The sequence below is a fragment of the Paroedura picta genome, chromosome 3 (genome assembly GCF_049243985.1).
Source record: "Paroedura picta isolate Pp20150507F chromosome 3, Ppicta_v3.0, whole genome shotgun sequence".
In the NCBI taxonomy this organism is placed as follows: Eukaryota; Metazoa; Chordata; class Lepidosauria; order Squamata; family Gekkonidae; genus Paroedura; species Paroedura picta.
In genome coordinates, this window is record NC_135371.1 from 161302523 (window position 1) to 161324589 (window position 22067).

The 22067-nt window shown below is 49.3% G+C and overlaps 1 protein-coding gene across 1 annotated transcript; it reads right to left on the minus strand.

Moving 5' to 3' along the window:
* Positions 1–195: 195 nt before the first annotated feature.
* On the minus strand, positions 196–21547 carry NFE2 (nuclear factor, erythroid 2). Its single transcript, XM_077329074.1, has 4 exons — positions 21115–21547; positions 7870–7951; positions 5613–5825; positions 196–3200 (listed from the first exon to the last, which is right to left on the minus strand). Exons 2-4 carry the CDS (start codon positions 7918–7920, stop codon positions 2208–2210), a joined length of 1257 nt encoding a protein of 418 aa, XP_077185189.1. The 5' UTR covers positions 7921–7951; positions 21115–21547; the 3' UTR covers positions 196–2207.
* Between the last annotated feature and the right edge of the window lie 520 nt (positions 21548–22067).

Genomic DNA, 22067 nt, shown 5'->3' on the forward strand with positions numbered 1-22067 from the left:
AGGTGTGGGGCCCATCCACGGTTCTTTGTTAGGGGATGGAGGTAAGGAGCCTGAAATAACAAAAAGGCCCCTAAGGGTTCTTGTCCTGATTCATCCCTAGGGCAAATGAGCGCACCCCCACCCCCCCCTGCAGCAGTTCGGCTTTTCTTTCTTGCCACTTCCCTGACCTGTTTATGACAGTACAAGAAAGAAGCATTGTTTCACAGAAGGTTTAATCTTCAGAGAAGTAAAGAGCTTTATTGAGTATGGGCTTTTATGAAGCATGTGTTCCCAGCAGTAGACCCCTTACCTTGATCCTGGCTGATCTTTCATTCCTTGGGGTTGTAGCTCAGAGGTGGAGTATCTGCTTGGCATGCAGAAGGACAGAGGTTCAATGCCTCCCCCCCCAACATCTCAATTTCAAAAGATCAGATAGGAGGTTGATGTGAACAGCCTCTGGCCTTGGAGAGCCATTCCCCGTCTTGAATAGACTATACTGTCCTTGAGGGACCAATGGGTCTGAGTCAGCGTTGGCAGCTTCATGTGATGTGACGACTGGGCGCAAACGTTGGTAGCTAATTGGACAGCTTGGAGCCCTGGAGCATTTAGTGACCAACAAGATTGTTGGGATATAAGCTTTCAAGAGCCAAAGGTTCCTTTGTTAGATACCACTCAATAGCTTATACCCTGAAAATGTTACCAGGTGCTATGGACCTTGAATTCCCTGTTCTAACTGCAGACAAGCCTTTTCTTACCATTGAGAAGCCCCTGAAGCATTCTTCAGGCTTCAAGAAACCCCAGACATCATGCGGAATATGGTTGGAAAGCTTGGCTGTGTGCATGACCACCCAGGGCCCTTCTTCCCATCATAGGCCATTTTTGCAGGGATTGAGGGGGAGGGAGGTCAACATGACCATCCGATAAATGATCTGATGTTTAACAAATTTGAAAATATATAGGCCAACACTGTTACCCTGTGAAACTTATCTGGTAAAATAAACTTTTGTTACTCCACACACACACACATCCCCTGTTTTTTAGTAAGGGACACTTAAGATGTTCACCAGTGGTGTATTCCATACAAAGTCTGTGGATATTTACACTGATGTGGTTCAAAGCATGACTCTCGCAGTGACTTACAAGAGACATGCACAGAACTCACCTGGCTCAGCAGATTTTGATAGCTGTACCACCCTCATCCAGGGACTGTTTCAATTTTTAATTTACACAAACACTGCTTTGTATTGGAAGCACAAATACCTGACACAGCCAGGACTAGCTAGTTGCTCCATACCTTGTTTTTAAAGCAAGACAGCAGAAGGTACAAAAAGTTGGCTGTCTTTGGTAGCAGCCGTGTATTCTCTAGTTCTGATTCCTTCATCGAGATGAGCTGAATTCCACTTAAGAGGTGAAAGTCATGTGCTGCAATCTAGCCCTGTTTGTACTCATTCCCAAAGAAAAAACTGAAATCAATGTATCAGCCTGATGAAATCTGAATTAGGGATGTGCACTTCGGCTTGTCCACCTCAGCCTAAAATGAAGCCTAGGTGCTTGATTATACAGAGAGTGGAGTTCTGCACAGTTTGTGTTTGTATAGCGTTTCCTGAGGAAATGTGGGTGGCCCCTTGTCATCGCTTCAGCCCACTTTGGGGGCCATTCAGCTCACCACGGAGGGGGAAAGAGACTTGGATGTGATGCTGAAGACCGGGAAAGCAATTCCTTAGGGCTGTGATGGCACAAAGCCTTCAGCAGGGGTGGAATAGAGCAGGCAACTAGTCTCCCTCTGGCCAGCCTGTTTGGGGTACCATACATCCCCAATGCTGTTGACGCTTGTATGAGAGAAGCAAGGGGCTCTTGAGGTAATTGATCCTAGTTTTAGAAACCTAGCCATCTTCTAGCCTGGCCACTTCTATTCCTTAGCTGTGCTTTAATATTTTCATGATTAGGACTAATAGTTGCCCATCCCAGTCCCTACACCTGTTTTCCCCAGATGCATGGAAACTCATTCCTTTTTATCGTGGGTTTGAGGGGGTATAACGCCCAAGGCACAAGACGGGTTAAATCTCCCACGGCATAAATTTTTCAGGTGCTCACAGTCCTTGCCATTTCAAACCTGGCATTTGGATAATCTCTGACCCTGACCTCAAAAGCCTAGAAAACAACCTCGTGTCACTCTTGGGGAATCCCTTGGCTTCGGTCCAGCTGCTGTCTGCTTCTTTGCCACGCTGTCAATCAGCGCCGTTCTCTGGCTGTTTGCCGCGTGGCACGAGGAAGACGCTGCCGTCGAGAGCAAGCTGCAGCGAATACTCCTCCGGGGAATAGGCGTTGCCGGCTTCGTCGCGCAGCATGCAGAAGACCTGGTGGTAAAGGGTCCCCAACTTCTGCTTGGTGAGCGCGAGAGTCCGGTCGAACTCGCCGCGGTCTCGCAGCAAGCGCTGCCGCTCGCGGCTCAGCTCGGCCAGCTCCCGCTCGAGGTGCACCAGGGTCTCTAATTTGCGCTTGCGGCAGTTCTGCGCGGCCACTTTGTTCTTGCCCCGGCGGCGGATGTCCCGGATCAGCGCCAGCTGGGGCTCGCTCAGGGGGAAGCGCGACACCAGCTCGTTGAAGTCGTCCACGGGCAAGTTGATGATCTTTTCCACAGAGAAGGGGATCTTCATAGCCTGTGCTCGGCGCTCGTCACGGCTGCCTGCCAGTTCCCCGCGGGGGCTCCGTCCCTTCTCTAGAGGGGCCATTGGCGGGCTGGGGAAAGGCATCTCTGGCACGGAGGCCAACATGGGGTAGGCTTGGGTGTGGTCCATAGGGTAAAGTGGTGTGTACTCTGCCCGCTCCATCCCCTCTGCCTCCAGTGATTCTGCATCGCTGTAATTGAGGGATAACCCAGAGTCTGATTCCAGGTCTTCCTGTGGCTTGCAAGACCCCTGTGGTCCGTAAGCACTAACCACGTCCCCCTCCAAGACCAGTCCTTTACACCCTCCTGCTGTGGTGGCTGCTGGAGACTCGAGAGTGGAAGAGATCAGCATGCCTGTGTAGCTGTACAAACCCCGGGGCGTGGGTATGGTTTCCAGGTACGGATGTTCATACGCCGGGGCAGTGTGGCCGTAGGCGGACCCGGAACTCTCTCCCATCGCTGTGCATGGCCCGTAATTGGAAGCTAGTCCTATTGGTTGCACAAGGCCGCACAGCGCAGGGTCGTAGCAGCTCTCGCTTGGCAGTTCCAGGCCCTGCAAGGAAAAGGAGAAGCACACTAAGGGACAGCAGGCGTCCTTCTGGAGGCATCATTAAAAACCCTGTTTCTTCCCCCTGCGGCAGGGAGTGGAGGCATAGCTGAGGCGAGATCAAAGACACTGAGCAGCAGAGCTTGGAATAGAACCAGGCGTTCTCCCCTCCCACACACACACCGCCCAGACTGTTCCTGACTAACAGCACTCTGTGGGTCCCCATCCCCTACGCTTGGAGAGTGTAACCAAGAGCAGCAGTATGACCGTTTATGCCCTGGGAACTTCACTGCCCCAGCTCCCGTGCAGGAGCCCAAATGCTCCCCCATGTGAGTTCAAGAAGAGGTCAGGCAACCTGCCACAACTAAAACTCCAGCCTGCAGCCCAACATGAAATCTCCAGTGCGTAAACGGTCTATGAGAGAACACGGAAACAATATAGCAAAGCAAGAGAGAGGATGAATCGTGTGGCCAAAGCGATGTCTTAGGAGCACAATGAGAAGAAAGGGTAAATAAAAAGTCTCTCGATTGTGTTTCCTTCAATTTTCATCATTGTTTAAAGCAGTGGTTCGCAAGCTGAGGGTTGGGAACCCCTTTGGGAGTCAAATGACCCTTTCACAACAATTTATATACAATTTATTATTTATAACCAATTTATATACAGTCATGAACAAGGGATCTTCAAGCCCTTAGTCAGTTTTGGTTTAATTTCTGTGAAAGAACACTGGCATAATTTTATGCTTTGGAGGGGTCACCACAACACGAGGAACTGGATTAAAGGGTCGCAGCATTAAGAAGGTTTTAGGATGCTTTGGGCTGATCCTGCATTGAGCAGGGGGTTGGACTAGATGGCCTGTATGGCCCCTTCCAACTCTATGATTCTATGATTCTATAGGGTTGAGAACCACTGTTTTAAATGAAATATAATCAAGAGACTTTGTTTACCCTTTCTTCATTGTGCTCCTAAGACATCGCTTTGGCCACACGATTCATCCTCTCTTTCGCTTTGCTGTATTGTTTCCGTGTTCTCTCATACTCTTGGTTACGCTGTTGGTCTAGGAACCCCACTGCTGCTTTTGAGCATGCTCCATTCCATGGCAGAAGATGGCTCTAACAAGCAAGTCGCTCTGCCTTTTGTTTTTAATTGAGTTCCCTGCCTAAGTAGGATCCTGGGCCTAGCACCCCCAGTGCCCTTTGCTGGACTTCCTGCCAGTGTGGTGTGCTCTCTCTCTCATCCTTTGAGGAGGAGGGGGGAGCTGAAGAGGCGTACGCAGGTGCCGGGCTGGCAGCGATGGATGGGTCGATAGCGTTCCCCCCTCGGAACAAAAGGGTGATTCATCTCGTCGCACAGATCCCCCATTGTGTGCCGTTTTCCCCTACCCCACTTCTCCCCTGGGTCAGGTGCTGAATGGGCCACTGTTGGGAGCGCTGAGATTAAAGACAGGCAGCTGTGTGTAATGGATACCTGCCACCCCTTGACAGGGACTCGGTCCACACCTCCGGGGAAGGACTAAACCCCATGTCAGCTGCCTTGCTTTCTGTTTGTGCTCCTTAGTTCTGTATCCAAGTCTTGATGGTAGGGCTGATCCAGATTAGTTAATAATATCTACAGTCATATGTCCGAGAAGACATTTGTCTGCCTTTGGATTCTCTCTGCTGCCACACCCCGGGGAGGGATTGTCAGAAATCCTGAGAGAGAGCAGGGAGTTAATAGACTGAGCTTGGAGAGCATGACCAGTGCACACCCTTGTTCCACGTCCCGCAAAGGATAATGAGAAGCATCCTTCAGAGTGCCATGAATGGCTATTGTGACGTCAGCACCCAACAGCACAATCCTCTCCCTTGACTGTCCCCATTATTGTCATGTTTGAACATTCTGAGGCAATTTGATGTGTGATAGAATTTGAATCACTGCCTTTAGATAGTTTCTCCACCATAAAAGCTTCGTACTTTACAGACTGTTCTGGAAAAGGTGGTAGAAACTGCTTTTACGATGCATTTATCTGTCCCTCTTAATAAGAGGGTACAAGGGGGCTGGGAGGAGCTGGGACTCATCGCCTACCCACCAATCAGGGAGGCTGTCCCAGCTGTCCCATCCCTGATTGGCCTGCCATCAAACAAATGGCCAGTCAGGAGGAATGCCCCACCCCTTGGCAGGGGCTCATGTTCATTGGAGTCCGTAGACATCTGGATTGCCACAGTTTGGCCACTCCTGCCTACACCATGATGGTTTTCCATACCTTGGAAGAAAACTAACACACTATCTCATCTTCCTTGCTTGTTCCCTTTGACCACATCCTCTTAGAACAGTTGGCCAAAGTCACCCCATCTCCTTTTGGTTGCCATTCTGGTTAGTGCCTGTAACTCTTCCCCATCACCTTCATAACCTTTCTCAGGTTTTAGCTTTGCTTTAGCTTACCTGCAGCTCAGAGATGGACAGGATCTCCTGCCAAGTGAGCTCCATCTCCCCCTGTGGCCCAGGTTCCCCCCCTGCCAGGGGATTGTACAAGGGGAGGTAGGTACCCCGGCTCCAGCCTTGCTGTGGTGGGCAGGTGGGCATTTTGTCCGGCCGGGCCCTGCTCAGCGTCTGCTCCAGCAGGGTGCCCCCAAAGTCAGCCGTGGCAGCAAAGTTCTACAAAGAGAAAAAGACACAAAGAGTTGACCGGATTGATCTCAGCCATTCTCTGTGCCAGTTCCTAAGATGTGTTCTGAAGGCACATGATGCAGGAACATTGTTACATGAAGCTGCCTTATACTCGATTAGACAGTTTGTTCATCAAAGTCAGTATTGTCCACTCTTCTCAAACTGGAAGTGGGTTTCCAGGGTCTTGGGCAGAGGTCTTTCCCATTGTCTAGTGTCTGATCCTTTTAACTGGCAATGGTTCACAAAGGTACTTGGGAAAATGAACGGGGACTGTGGCCTATACCAGTGGTCCCCAACTCCCAGTCCCCCCAGCGGGTGGCAGGAAGTCAGGGACACCGGCAGGAAAGCAAGTGGAGCAGGGGCTCAGGTCGTGGCGGCGATGTCCCTTGGCAAAAGACTACCCCCTCCCGTGCCTTAGTAAAACTGTCAAGCGTTGACCAGTCCCCGGTGATAAAAAGGTTGGGGACCATTGGCCTATACTACTGCATCTAGTTTGCTGTCTGTTGGATCTCACTATATAAATTTTGCTGCATTTAATGTGCCATGCTAAGAATCTGCTTTGCTGGTTTTTTTTTAATCTTGTTTCTATCCCATTGTTTTCTTAAATTTCCCATCCTATTGATTTTATTGATTCTGTGTAATCCGTCTTAAGTCCCAGTGAGAAAGGCTAACAAAGAATGTTAATTTAAATAAATAAATGTAGGTGTGAAATGGGTTGTACTAGGCCACACCCAGAGAGAGAGGCTGTGCAGACAAACACAGCCAACAATACAAAACATTATTGTTCAGCAGTGTGTTTTTATTAAGGGGCCAGGACTACGGTGTAACACAATGGTTTGGGGAAACACTTTTTATAAAAGGCACAGGTCTCCAGTCTCTGCCACTGTGTATTACCTTGCTCTTACTTCACTGTTTTCTGTTGTTGTAATGCCATCTTCTGCATCTATTTAAACATAAATGGTGTTTTGCATCTTTTCTAATTGTTCTAATGCTAGTTCTATTGCATTATTAGATCGCTCCCGTGAGAACGTATTTGGTCGCTTGAACAATTCCCACCTATAGTTAAGCATTTTTTTTCTAGCCTGGATTAATGTGTTCCCATCCACAATCCTAAAACAACACGATATGAAAATCATATTCTAGGACAGATTTTTGTGGATGTCGATGGGGAGAGTGTGAAACACTGGATCTTACAGTCTTGTATTGCCCGTGGTATGACCTGTACAGAGCAAAAATGGTTGGATCCTATGCTGGGAAATGTAGGGTTTGTGGACAAAAATCAGATTGTTCCCTTTTTAATGAGGATCCAGGGATTCCTTTAGCTGGAATAAAATTTTTCTCCATGATAATTACTCAGAAGGATAATATTAAATTTGTTTATGATGAATTTTTTAGAGGGTTGATTTGAAATTTAGAAATCAGGTAGGGTTTAAGATATATCAGGCTTTCTCAACTCTACCAGGATTTCCTAAAACCCTGGGGTTTCTTGACAGCTCTGAAAGGGCTTCCCAAATGGGTCGAAGTAAATTGATCTCTCTCAATTTCCTCTCACGCATATATATAATTTTGTTAAACATTTATCAGGTGATATGACCATATATGGTCATGTCAACTGCCCTCCCACTCCCAAAATGGCCAATGATGGGCCTGGAGGGGTGGAAGGGCATGTCTATAGCTCTGCTTCCCAACCGTATTCTGCACAATTGCATGACTTCTGGGGTTTCGCGAAGCCTGAATACTGTTTCAGGGGTTTCTCCAAGGTAAAAAAAGTTGAGAAAGGCTAAGATTGTGTGTGTGTGTGTGTGTTTGTGTATTTATATATGTTAGCCTTTCTTAACTATATATATAGCAGGTTGCAGGTCTCAATGGCAGCCAGGCATGTTTCCTTTTCTGCTGCCACGTATAGTGTGGTTGTCTTCTCCAGAATCCTTGGGGTGGGGTAGGGGGGGGGGTCCAGTCCTCGGCCCCAGCATGGTGAGGGTGGAGACGCCCATCTGTTCCTTGATAAGCTACCCAAGTTGTCTTTCCTCACCTCAGAGCCGGCTCTGCGAATCTGCAGCGTGCAGCTGCCTGGAGCAGACATTCATGAAGCCGCAAGGGTGCCCGCTCCGTCCCTGCAAGGAAAAGATAACAGTCCTCATATCAACCACTTACGATGGGAAACTTCGCACCCGCTGCTCTACCTATCCACTGCAGGCATCATCCCCAGAGAAATGGCCTAAGCCCAACACGGGAAGTACGAATAGCTGGGGAAAGCATTGTGCTAATCTACGGTTTGGTAGGAGTAAATTTGGAATTTTCTCTCTACTAATGTCTCTACACTGGGACAGCCCTTTCCAACTGGGGTTGCCAGCCTCCAGGTGGTGGCTGGAGATCTCCCACTGTTACAACTAATCAGGCAATAGAGATCAGTTCCCCTGGAGAAAATGGCCACTTTGGGAGGTAGATCCTATGACATTATACCCTGCTGAGCTCTCTGCTCTGCCCTAGCCCTGTCCTCCTCAGGCTCCGCCCCTAAAATCTCCATGTATTCCCCAATCCAGAGCTGGCAACCCCTTTTCCATCTCCCATCTGTTCAGACTGAATTCCAGGAGGCAAAGAATCCATCTCCCCTTTGGACCGTTCCTCAATCATTCCCCTGAAATATTTACAGGGTGCAACAAAGGCAGCTGTCTGTACCCTCCTAGGGTTGCCAGCCTCCAGGTGGTGGCTGGATAGCTGGGATCACAATCTCAAGCAACAGATATCAGCCCTGGAGAAAAAGGCTGCTTTGGGGGAGTGACTCTATGGCAGGGGTAGTCAACCTGTGGTCCTCCAGATGTCCAAGGACTACAATTCCCATGAGCCCCTGCCAGTGTTTGCTGGCAGGGGCTCATGGGAATTGTAGTCCATGAACACCTGAAGGACCACAGGTTGACTACCCCTGCTCTATGGCATTTGCCTCATTGAACTCCTTCCTCTCCCCAAGCCCCCTCTCTCCTAAGGCTTCACCCCCAATATATCCAGGTAGTTCCCAACCTGGTGCTGGGAACCCTGCCTACCCTGCAGCTCAGTGCAGACCCTCTTGGGAGACCAGAGTGGTTCTTCCTCTGGAGGAAGCCTCTGCATTTAGCAGAGCTTGACAGCAGAATCCATTCTTCTGTCTTTGCACAGCAAGGATAAAGATAATAGACAATTGGGGATGGCAGAGCATCATTTTTCAGAGCAGAAAGCAAGTGTGTGTGTACAGGGTATCATCAAGAGTGTGTACAGTTTATCCCATCCTCATCTCTTGTAAGCGGGTTTAGTATTATTCCAAAAACAAGGAGCACCTGTTTGCTCAGAGGCGGCAGCAGAAGAAAAGACACGGATGAAGAGGCCTGCTAGACTGGACCAAACGTTCTGTTTCTTGCTCTACAGCAGAGGTAGTCAACCTGTGGTCCTCCAGATGTTCATGGACTACAATTCCCATGAGCCCCCTGCCAGCAAACACTATCATGGGGCTCATGGGAATTGTAGTCCATGAACATCTGGAGGACCACATGTTGACTACCCCTGCTCTACAGGGCATCATTTAAGTGCTGTGGGGTCTGTTTACATCCTGCCTTTATTCCCTGCCAGAGCCCAAAATGGTGTTTGCATGTTCTCCAACAGATCTTTCATTCAGGAACTGCCTTGGCATCAGCAAGGTGGTTGGATCATGCGCCTTCAGACTGAGCATTTGGGGGCTTCCTTTTGACCGTATGGATAGCAAAGACAGGGTTCGGTAGCCTAGGATGCCCAAGCTGTCTCCCTCTGCTCTGAAGGAAGGTGGGGAAATGGCCCCTGCCTTCCTTGTCTCCTGCTGGGGTGCAGAGAGCTATGAAGGCTGCACCTGCCTTCCTCTCCCTACATCACTGTGAGAAACAACCAGATTTCCCACCAGATTTCCCACTGGGCTGCATGGTGCCATGTGCAGCAGGATATGGCCACAGAGCTGGTTGTGACTTTCAACAGTACAGCCCTAAGGTCCACTTAGTGGACAGCTGCCTCTCAGCCATGAGATTCTGATGTGCTAAGCCGAATCTTAAAAATCTATGTGGGGCCAGGCAAGAATTTGACAAGAGGGCTGTTTTGCCCTGCCAAATAACACTGTGTCCTCCTAGGAAGTTTCCCATGCTTGCATCCAGGGGACATTTTGAAAAATGCCCTCCCAGCTGCATTCGAGATTGTTTCCTGTGGAAGCCAAATTCATTCCAGATGGGGGATCCTCTAACCCAGGGGTAGTCAACCTGTGGTCCTCCAGATGTTCAGGGACTACAATTCCCATAAGCCCCTGCCAGCAAACGCTGGCAGGGGCTCATGGGAATTGAAGTCCATGAACATCTGGAGGACCACAGGTTGACTACCCCTGCTCGAACCTGCATCTTGGGAAGGTGCATAGCTCATGGCAAATCACCTCAACTCTCAGAAGCAAAGCAGGGGCAGCATTTGGAAGGGTGACCACCAAAAGGGCTCCACAAGAGGGAGGCTCGTGGCAAACCACTTCTGCAAAACCTCCACACCTATTTATCCCGTGCCTACAATTTGCAACTGGTAGCCAGGCATGATATATTTTTGTACTCCGGAGCACCAAGAAGGCTCTGCAGAGGGAGGCTCATGGCCAACCACTTCTGCTTCTCCCTTGCCTGGAAAGACCCTTGCTGGTGTCACCATAAGTCAGTTGACGCTCGATGACACTTTTGAACCTACATAACCTGCGCATTGTATGTTACCTTAAAAAAAATGAACGGGGAAGGGAAGTGCAGCTCTATCAGGCAACAAAAAGTGAGCCGTTTTGCATGGCATGGGAAGCAATTGATGGGCTCTTTACACAGCGGATCGTGTGCTGTGCTGCTCATTGAAATGTCAGAAGCCAGAGGCATTTTGGAATCAGATTTCCTGTGGCCAGCGGTGGGGCTCACAGCTGTTCCCCCCTCCCTCTGATTGGCCAAAGCAGAATGAATTGTGGAAAACAAGAGACACCGGAGCCAATTGTTTAGATTGGTGCAGTCTTGCCAATTTCCAGTGGGGGGCTGGAGACTGATTACAACTGATTTCCACATTAAAGAGACCAGTTCTCCTCTGGGGGATTGGAGAAGAAGCTTCTTTATGGTGTTATACCCCACTGAAGTTGCCCCCCTCCCGAAACCCTGTCCTCCCCAGGTACCATCCCCAAATCTCCTGGAATTTCCCAACCAGCAACTGACAGACATAAACTAGTCACTCGTTCTTGACCCTCATTTCTTTTTGGGACACAGACCCTGGCTGGGATCCATCCCCACTGTGCACAAAGAGCAAATTTGGCTGCTCCTTTTGCAGCTGTCAGAAGTCAGGCTGAGTACAAGCCACACGATAAGCGAAGGGGAGGAGCTGGCCTGGCCAAGCTAATTTTCTGTACACACACCCTTTGTCGCTTTTTTTCAATGTACAACGATTAATGCTTTTGTACCTTCCCTAAAATCCCTAATCGAACTCCGTCAGCTATCATAAACGTTAAAACAACCAGTTGTACTTGGGAGAACACAGATCTGCCTTTTGAGAAGCAAATCGGCTGGGGAAATTAGTCTGAGCATGACACCCATCCATTTCCAGAGGGAATCTGAACCTGGACTTCAAACTGAACGTCGTGGCCGCCTGCATCTCAGACCTTGATTTTGGCATGGAGTGAAAGAGCAGGGGATGCTGGTTGAATATCATCCTGATCAAAATCCCTTGCAAATGGAGAGTCTAGTAAGGACACTGGAGCTATCGACAGCACACCAGAACCAGCCATGCCCCAAATGCATTTCTTCATTTATACCCGTGCCTTTCTTCCCAGCAGGGATCCAGAGGGGCTCAAAAAACAGGAAGTCTCCTGTGGAGCCAATCAGGCTACTGGAGGGGATAATTTGAAAATGATCAGGAAGTTCCTATCCAATCAATGCTAAATATACATCTCCTCTAATGCCCTCTGCAGGGCACCCTTTGTATTCTGCTCAGTTATCCACACTGCATAATTCGGGGGTGGCCAAAGTCCTCCATTTTATCCTCACCACAACCCTGAAGTCAGCCTAACTGTTTGTGCCTGGTTCAAGGTCACCCAATGAGCTTCCATGGATTTGAACCTCTCAGATCCTAGCTGGCACTCTGACCACAACACCAAACCCCGTAGCCTCTAATCTGGAGTGCCAGGTTTGATTCCCTTTCTTTTACAAGCAGCTAGCTGGGTGACCTTGGGTCAGCCACAGTCCTGTTAGAGCTGTTCTCGCAGTGCAGTTCTGACAGAGCTCTCTCCACCCCACCTCCCTCACAGGGTGTTTGTTGTGGGGAGAGGAAAGGAAGATGATTGTCATCTGCTTTGAGACTCCTTCGGGTAGTGAAAAGTGGGGTATGAAAACACAACTCTTCCTATAGTCTTTATTCCTGACATTGTTGAAGATTTACTCTTTTTCCAAGCAGTGCAGCTTACAACTAAATAAAGGCAACCAGTTCTGTAGGTATGTATTTACCCATTCAATGACAATGACTGGAAAACTTTGCCTAGAATTAAGTCAAAGCAGTTGGCTGCCATTACTGAAAGATAACACGTGCATTTTCCCTTCAGTGTTCTGAAGTGGTATAGTCCTGGGGGAACTATACCATTTACCTTTATGGGAGTGATGGAACAGACCCTGGTACTGGCTTTTTCCAGAAATCTGGACACTCATTTAGAAGAAGAAGAGTTGATTCTTATATGCCACTTTTCTATACCCGAAGGAACCTCTAAGTGGCTTACAATTGCCTTCCCTTTCCTCTCCCCACAACAGACACCCTGTGAGGGAGGTGGGGCTGAGAGAGCCCTGATATTATTATTATTATTGCTCAGTCAGAACAGTACTATCAGGACTGTGACTAGCAGAAGGTCACCCAGCTGGCTGCAAACCCGGCTCACCAGATTAGAACTCCGTGCTCCTAACCATTCCACCAAGCTGGCTCTCGACTTACTAATAAGTACACAACGTGCAGTTTTTTTTGCAGTGATCTGCCATCAAGGTACATAGGCAGAGTTGACGCCACTGGATCTAGCCATTCCTGGGACAAGGGTAACTGTGAAGTGCAGTGCTTGGGGAAGGAGCTCTGTGAGGAATATGACATTACTCTGGGACTAACATTTTCTCCTAGACTCTATGGAATACCATAGAGACTTCCCCTGAAACCTGCCATTCCTCCAGAAGAACTGTCCATGTAGTCTGGAGATCACTTGTAATTCTAGGATAGGGATTCTCAGAGTGGGCGGTACACCCATCCTGAGGGTGGTGGAAGGCCTTTAATGGTGCGGAAAAGTGTTGATGTTTGCACAGCTCCCCATCATCCATGTGCATGTCAGATCCCTGCCTTAAAAAGAAATGCAGCCATTGTTCATAAGACTTTCAAGTATATCTTCAAGAAAATGTAGAGGTGTGCAAAGAAGAAACATACCAGAAAGAAGCAACATCCCAGAAAAGCAGCCCTGGATATTGCAAAGTCTGAAAAAAACATTGCCATAAAGAACAGTGCTGGGGTGTTTCGTTCAGGTCAGCTAAAACCCTCCCACATTGAGGGAAGGAAGGCATGCTCCTCTAGCACAGGCAGGCAGGCAGGTACCACTTCCTGGCCAGGCAGTAGCCACTTGCTAAGGTCCTCCCATGCAGATATGCTACAGAGACAGAATCCTCAGATTACTGGAATGGATGTGCTTCCTTTTCATTTATTCATTGACTTGTCTAACCCATCCTGCCCAAGGTCTAAGGTAAAAGTATCCCCTGTGCAAGCACCGGGTCATGTCTGACCCTTGGGGTGATGCCCTCTAGCGTTTTCATGGCAGACTCAATACGGGGTGGTTTGCCAGTGCCTTCCCCAGTCATTACCGTTTACCCCCCAGCAAGCTGGGTACTCATTTTACCGACCTCGGAAGGATGGAAGGCTGAGTCAACCTTGAGCCGGCTGCTGGGATTGAACTCCCAGCCTCATGGGCAGAGCTTCAGACTGCATGTCTGCTGCCTTACCACTCTACGCCACAAGAGGCTCTTGCCCAAGGTCTAAACTAGATTTTTAACCAGAAAGACCCAGATTCAGTTTCCCTCTTGACCATGGAGCTCCCTGGTTGACCTTCATCCAGTAACGCGGTCCTTCAGCTGAACGTCTTGGAGGGGACAGCCATACATGCTGCCCTGAACTCAGTGGGGTCAGATCTGGAATCCCAACTGATCTCCAGACTTCAGAGATAAATTTCCCCAGAGAAAATGGCAGCGTTGGAGGGCAGACTCAATAGTATCATAGCTTCACGTCTCCAAGCTCCACCATCTTCAAGGTATGCTCCAAATCTCCAACCCAGAGTTGGCAACCCTTACAGACTCTATCCCTCCCCAGGCCTTTTTGTGTAGAGCAGGGCATGTTAAAGATCTGTTTAGATTTCTAGGTGAAGCAGAAAGGGGAAGTGTATTATTAGAATAAGATGCATACCGTGAAACCCTGATAGGTAACCCCTTTGAGTCAATTCTCGTAATACATAAATACATGGTGAGAATGGAAAACTCCAAGCAGACACATCATGCCTTGCTTGCTTCTGCTTGTGGGGATGTGGATTGGGGAAATTACATCCTGTCTAGCCATCACAGGAAGGTCTGGGTCAGGCCGTGCAACAGGAAACCCATTAATTTCAGGACATGTGATGGAAAAGGTGGTCATTGAGTTTCAGCAGGGTGCGCCATGAATGGCTGGAGATGAGCGCTGGGCATGCACGGAGCTGCACCCGAGCTAGTAAAGCCCCAGACAACAAAATGCCTGTGCATCTAGCAATCTAGCGCATTTACCTAAGAAGTTTGGATGGCATTACCGTATTTACTCGAAAGGAATATGAGCCTGAGTATTCAGTGACCCCCCTTAGATATTTTTTTAAAACTGAACATAACTGTAGTTCTGTATATCACTGTCAAACCACTCCACTCTTTTTCTTATGGCATACCTTAAGGGAAGGAGACCAATTGTGCATTGGGGTAAATTACTGGAGGGCAACAAAGATGGTGAGGGGTTTGGAGACCAAGACATAGGAGGAAAGGTTGGGGGAGCTTGGTTTGTTCAGCCTGGAGAGGAGACGACTGAGAGGGGATCTGATCACCATCTTCAAGTATTTAAAAGGCTGCCATGTAGAGGATGGAGCAGAGTGGTTCTCTCTTGCCCCGGAGGGATGGACCAGAACCAATGGGATGAAATTAATTCAAAAGAAATTCTGTCTAAACTTCCAGAAGAAGTTCCTGACAGAGTGGTTTCTCAGTGGAACAGGCTTCCTCGGGAGGTGGTGAGTTCTCCATCTTGGGACATTTTTAAATAGAGGCTGGATAGCCATCTGACAGAGAGGCTGATTCTATACAGGTTCAAGGGGGTGGCAAGTCACCGTGTATCCCAAATCTCCTGGAGTTGGCAAGCCTAGTGTCTAGGAGGAGAAAAGAGCAAGAGTCCAGAAGCACCTTAAAGAGGGTGGCCAGCTCCAGATTGGCAAAAACCTGGAAACTTTGGGGATGGAGCCTGCAGAGGGGCAAGGTTCGGGGAGGGGCGGGATTTCAGTGGGATATGACATCATACAGCCCGCCTCCTAAGTGGCCATTTTCCGCAGGGGAGCTGACCTCTGATGCCTGGAGATGAGGTGTACTTCAGGGAAGATCCCCAGGGCCCGGCATCCCTAGACTAATACACGTTTTGGCAGTTATGAACTACTAGAGCTGGGCATGTGAGCGCTGGTGTGGTGTCATGGTCAGGGTGCCAATCATATTTGAGTCCTGGCAGTTTCCAATCATATTTGAGTCCTGGCAGTTCTGAGCCTCCTCTTTAGCGACTGACCACCAGCTTTGTTTTCCAGCGTAACCGTAAGGCGCTTGCTTCCTCCCCACCCCTTCCCCGGGACTTTTTATTTTGGTTCATGTCTGCTGCGCTCCACACCAAACACCGCTGTTCTAGGAAGCCCCAGGGATCTGAAAGCAAATGTCGCCAATCCTCCTTCCCCCACCCTGCCTCTGTGGTCCGTTATCGCCTCTCAGCCTCCGCTCTTCCCATGCGTGTTTCGACAGACACGGGCCCTGCAATTTCCTCACCCTTTGCTTGGATGTTGCATAAGACCAAGAAAAACCACACCAAATGCTTCTTAGATACCTCAAGTCTATGGAGGCCAGTGGCAGCAGCAGCCGGGGGGGGGGGGGGGTGAGGAGGAGACAAAAGTTGCATTCATTAGAAACAAGACTTTATCCAGTTTGCTGCAAGCCCCTCTGGTCATTAGCCTGATGGTATGGTTGCCAACTTCCAGGGGTGGCTGGAGAGCTAGGATTAGAGCTGATCCCCAGGCAAGTGAGATCAGTTCCCCTTGGAAAAATTGTCACTTTGGAAGAGGTGCGCCATGGCATTTATAGCCTATGGAAGTCCCTCCCCTCCTTAAAACCTGTCCTTTCTAGAATCCACCCCCCAAATTCCCCAGGCATTTCCCAACCCAGAGAGTTGGCAACTCTACTTATGATTGGATAAGTGATTCAGTAGGTGATACCATTTGTGGAAATAAGTTCTCTGCATTCTGTTAGCTTTGAAACATCTATGGAGCCTCCACATACAGAGACAGTATATATCCCCCCCACGATACTAGATGTAGGGGTCAAACAACATGGCATGGCTATTTCAAGCACATGCTGCTTGTGATCCCTTGCAGCATCAAGATGGCGGCTGCAGGAGACAGAATGTAGGGTGATATTGCCAGCTGAGATGGTTTTTGGGAAAGCATTGGATGAGATAAAGGAGGCGGCTGTCAGGAGCTGCCAGCCACAAAAGCCAAACCGAAGCTCAGTGAGAGATCATGGCCTGTATTAAGTCTGCGGGTTCAGTGATCACAGACTCCAGTTCTTCAGAACAGCTCTTTTTACTTAGCAACTCCAGGAACAAACTCCGAATACTGAACAGAGGAAAACAGGCAAACTCATGCACTTTTATACCTTTCAGGCAGCCCGCTGCTGCCTTTGATTGGCCCTAAGCAGAGCAATCCGATTGGCCCTAAGCAGAGCTATCTGGTTGGACCTTAACAGGTTCCTTTGATTGGTTAGTTCCTTGGCTGGCAGAAGCCCTCATTTGCATCAGTGGCCAAATGCCCACGGACATAACAGCCTGTATCCAACCACAGAGTTCCAAGACTTAAGGGCATTTGCGTTTTCTTCGGAGCACCAGTTTCCTCCAGTTTCTCCCCTCTTGCTGCTGATAACTGAGCCCTCCAAAATGCTGTTTGGAGGGGGGCAGCAAACCCTCAGGAACAGCAGTGGGGGAGACTGCAGTAGGAGTAGGGAATCACTGCAAACAGCCACCCTTTATTAAGCAAATGTAGAAGCCCTGAGGTCTTCCAACCTACACGAATGGTGACAGGCCAGTCGTGTGTCTCTCAGAAGCAGATGCTGGGGCAAAGAACTGGAGAAAGTCACAACTAATATTTATTTACTTACTTTATTCATATCCAACCTTTCTTCCTAACTGGAACCCAAAAGGCTTATGTAATTTTCCACTCTTCCATTTATTCTCACAACAACCCTGTGAGGCAGGTTAGGCTGGGAGAGAATGACAACCAGCAAGTTTCCACGACAGAGCAAAGATTCCAGGCTGGGAATCTAATCCAATATGCTAAATACTATATACAGCCAGGATGGTTAAGAGCAGGGGTAGTCAAACTGCGGCCCTCCAGATGACTATGGACTACAATTCCCATGAGTCCCTGCCAGGAAACGCTGGCAGGGGGCTCATGAGAATTGTAGTTCATGGACATCTGGAGGGCTGCAGTTTGACTACCCCTGGTTAAGAGTGTTGGCCTCTAATCTGGAAAACCAGATTTGATCCTGCACTCCTCAACATGCAGCCAGCTGGGTGACCTAGGGCTAGTCACAGTTCCCTCAGAGCTGTTCTTACAGAGCAATTCTCTTAGAGCTATCTCAGACCCACCTATCTCACAGGGTGTCTGTTATGGGGAGAGGAAGGAAAAGGGGTTTGTAAGGCATTTTGAGCCCGGATCTTTATTTACATCCCACTTTTCTCCCCACTGGGGATCCAAAGCAGCTTATAACAATGTCTCCTCTTCTTCATCTTCTCCTCACAAATACTACTACCCTGTGAGGTAGGCCAGGCTGAGAGTGTGTCATCAGGTGAAGGTCACCTGGTGAGCTTCAATGGCACAGTGAGAATTGGAACCTGGGCCTTTCTTGTCCGGCACCCTGACCATGATACCACACCAGGTCTAAAATGCCTTCGATACACACACCCAGGTGGAGCACCTCAAAATAACACAAATGTGTGGCTAGGGCTGGTTGTGTGGGGGTTCGTGGTCAAACTGGCGCCAGTCTTGTTAGAAAGAACTGGATGCATTGTTCACCCTCATGGACCCCTGAGAACCTATCATACTGAAATGGCTCCAGCATTGCCTGTAAAGAGGACCTGATACAGCATTCCAATCCTATGCAACATTGACCAGCTCCCAAACCTAGAAAGCAGCTTCCCCTGCTGAAGGCCATTGACAGCATCCTACAGAGACCTTTCCATCCCCAAGAAGCACGCCTGGCCCCAACCTGGTGGAATGAGCTCCCGGGTGAGCTGCAGGCCTTTTCAGGGTTCCGCAGGGCCTGTAAAATGGAGCTATTCTGCAAAATACAAATTATATTCATTCTGCCTTTGCTGTTAGCCTCTGTTTAGAACTCCGGAGGAGACAGCAGCTTTGGAGGAAAAGGGTGATGCTACAGATATGAGCAATCACCTGGAAGCTGGTCAGGAAACCAATAATCCTCCACCCAGACTCAGGGGCCTTCTCCCAACCCCCATTCTTCTTGCGCAAGAATAGGCAGTCCTCCACCCAGCAGATGCTAGAGCTTGCATAATGTAGATGAATGTACCATACACTTTGGAGGAGACACATTCAAGGTTCTTCTCTGCACACAGAGAAACATTTCTATCTGCTCAACTGATGATTCTAGAATTCAGCTGACTCCCCAGCTGTGATTTGGGGGTGGGGGGAGGTTAAGAATAGAGCCTCTTGTGTCGCAGAGTGGTAAGGCAGCGACATGCTATGTGAAGCTCTGCCCATGAGGCTGGGAGTTCGATCCCAGCAGCCGGCTCAAGGTTGACTCAGCCTTCCATCCTTCCAAGGTCGGTAAAATGAGTATCCAGCTTGCTTGCTGGGGGGTAAACGGTAATGACTGGGGAAGGCACTGGCAAACCACCCCGCATTGAGTCTGCCATGAAAATGCTGGAGGGCGTCATCCCAAGGGTCAGACATGACCCAGTGCTTGCACAGGGGATAACTTTACCTTTTAAAGGTTAAGAAGAGACGCTCTGCACCCACTTGTTTTTTTTTAAGATGTTGCTCATCTTTCAAGGAGTTCAGAGTGACATTTTGTGCAGAGAGATCCCATACTGTCTGCCAGGAGTAGTTTAAGGATTCGCAGGGCCCCTCGCACCAGAGCCAATGTAAGGATTCATGGGGCCCTAGCAGAATTAGGAAGCAGTCAGATTAGGGACAGAGGACTCCCCCCCCCCCAGTGGAAAGGGGTGTCACTCTGAGTGTCCTTAAAGAGGGAAAGAGGGGAGGAGAAAAAACACAGCCCCGATCCATGGGGGGGGGGAAAGGCACTACATGAGACCCCTGGAGGTGTGGGGTCTGTAGGACGTGCTACATGAATAAACTGGCCCTGCCGTCTGCAGACAATTAGCAATCCGGGGAAGCAGGGTACGGGTACAATTCGCTTTGCCGGAAGATACAGGCAGGAGAAAGCTTTGCAACTTTGTGGAAAGTGAGCTGAGGAAGGTTTCCCTTCCTGTAGTACAGGCAGTGGCACACGTTTCTTTTGGCACGCTGTTGCCTCTGGCCGAAAAGGTTCCACAGACTCTTTGAAGCAATGCAAAACCTTCTTTACAAAGAGAAAGGCGGATGAATATACACACGGCGAGCCGGGTACCCTTTTTCAAACCACCATCAATTCTCTATATGCAACCCACCCACCGCCCAACACAAGTTTCCTTTCTCTTCGGTCACAGATGGCCAGTGGCATGCTCACCACTTGAACGCGGGTCATCTCTCTACATTATTTAGAGCCACTGGTCAAGGTCACCCATGGAGCTTCCTAGCTGAGCAAGGATTTGAACCCGGGCTTCCGACTTCCCAAACAAGCGTGCTAGCCGCCACACCACACGTTACATGTTCCCCAGAACCTGGTGTTGCTTTCTAGGTCTAAATCCTGGGTCCTGACCCGCTCAAGGCAGCTTAGGGAAGCAAAAGGAAGACTGTCAGCCTCACAGAGCTTCCACCCAGTGCAGAATACTGCAAAATATGTTTGATATGATACGGAAATAAGCACGTCTGGGTTTTGCCAGTCCATGGACAGGAGACGTGTTGTGAATCTTACGAGCCCTGCCTTGAGTGCAAGGTTTGAACGTCCAAGTTTTCACAATGCATAAACCATTCCAAATATGAACACTAACACCGATATTCAGACAACTGGGGGAGGGGACCATAGGACGTGCTACATGGATAAACCGGGAGAGGGGAGAGAACACCTTTTATTTTGCAAATACCAAATGTTTTCGCAGTTGTACCTTTGGCTGACCACGACTTTCTGCCTTTTCCTTCCCAACAGCTGGGTATGTGGGAGAAACACACAGGAGGCACCCCACGTATGCTTCTCTGGATTACCGAATGCCGTTTGGGCAAGAGAATGCTTGGATTTAGGTTGTTGGCACAAGAGAACCTGTACACTTATGCGGGGGGGGGGGGGTTGTAGACTTTCTTGAGCACTCCACTGGAGTGTATGCATCCATCCTCGGCAATCAAAGTCCTCCAGCAATAGAAACTTCCTTTGCTTTCTAATAAACACCCCCCCCCCCCCGCCCTGCACACACAAACACCAGGAGTTTCATGAACCTTGGTTGCATTTTTAGACCCTTTGAGCAAGGAATTTGTTCATAGAGAAGGACTTGAAACAGAGAGAGCCCCCAAAGTTCTGTCAGGAACCACAATCCAACTAGCTTCTCTTCACACTGAGAGCTCTAATGCGTAGCCTTGCAAGCCGGGGAAACAAATATTTTCAGAAAGCCGCCCCAGTTTCGGAAGAAGGGCAAATTTTGCGAGAGAGGCTCCATCGGCGTTCCACCCGTCCTGCTCGTACTTTGGGCCTCGTCCCCCCCTTCCTTCGGCCCTCACACATCCAAGTACACAAATGACCCCCCTCATAGGAACAGGAACAATGGTCTCCTTTGAGGCCACGGCATGGTCCCTTACCTGCTGGAATTCCTAGCCGTTGAGCCAGGTGTGCAGGCGGGGTGGGGAGAAAAGGCTCGCCCCCTGAGCATGCAGGAGAAAGGACCTTCAAAATTCCCCCACGTTGCGAGCGCCGCTTCCCTTGTCGGGCTGGGTTGCTAAGGGACCTCAGGGTGCCTCCATCATCACTCCGGCAGTGCCACAGGCTTTGGGTGGCCCAGAGCTGGTCGGTGCGCTCCGCCTTGCCTCGCCTCGCTGGGGGCTGCTGATATTACATAACGGGAGCCGCCCCATGCGAGGGGCAGGGAAACCACACAGGCTCTGTGGCGGAGATGGCCCAAGGATTCTCTTCCCTCCCCAAGCTGCGCCTTGCCCCCTGCCTTTCCAGGAAAGGACACCACAGACGCTCCTATCTGCAGCCACAGGGCTCCCGGCGAGAGGGTGCAAGGAACTGCACAGCGCACATAACGTGCATAACGCCTGACAAGGGGGAAAGGCTAAGACGTACATGCCATGCACGTATCTCACACAGGGAAGACAGAGAAGAGAGAGGAAGGAAGTCAAAGAACATATCAGAAATTGAATTTTGGCAACCCACACAGGCAAAGGACTTCGCTTTGACACTCGATACAAACGGTACGCTTCTGTTTGGTCACACAGGAGACCGTCCCTTAAAGAAAGACAGCTGTTTACTAAACGTATTTATGGGTCAAACTACATGTTTGTTTGTTTTTTTAATAACTTAGATGCAGGTTCTAAAACCATAGAATCATAGAATCATAGAGTTGGAAGGGACCTCCTGGGTCATCAAGGGAAAGAGCTAATTCCCTATTTTTTGCAAAAATGGGAAAATAACTCCCCTTCCCAGGATTATTTCCATGATGGAAAACAGCTTGGGGAGAGGGCAGGAGCCCTTTCTCCCGCTGAAATGGTGTTCTGCACCTCTTTGGGTACTCCTTTAAAAAATTTAAAAG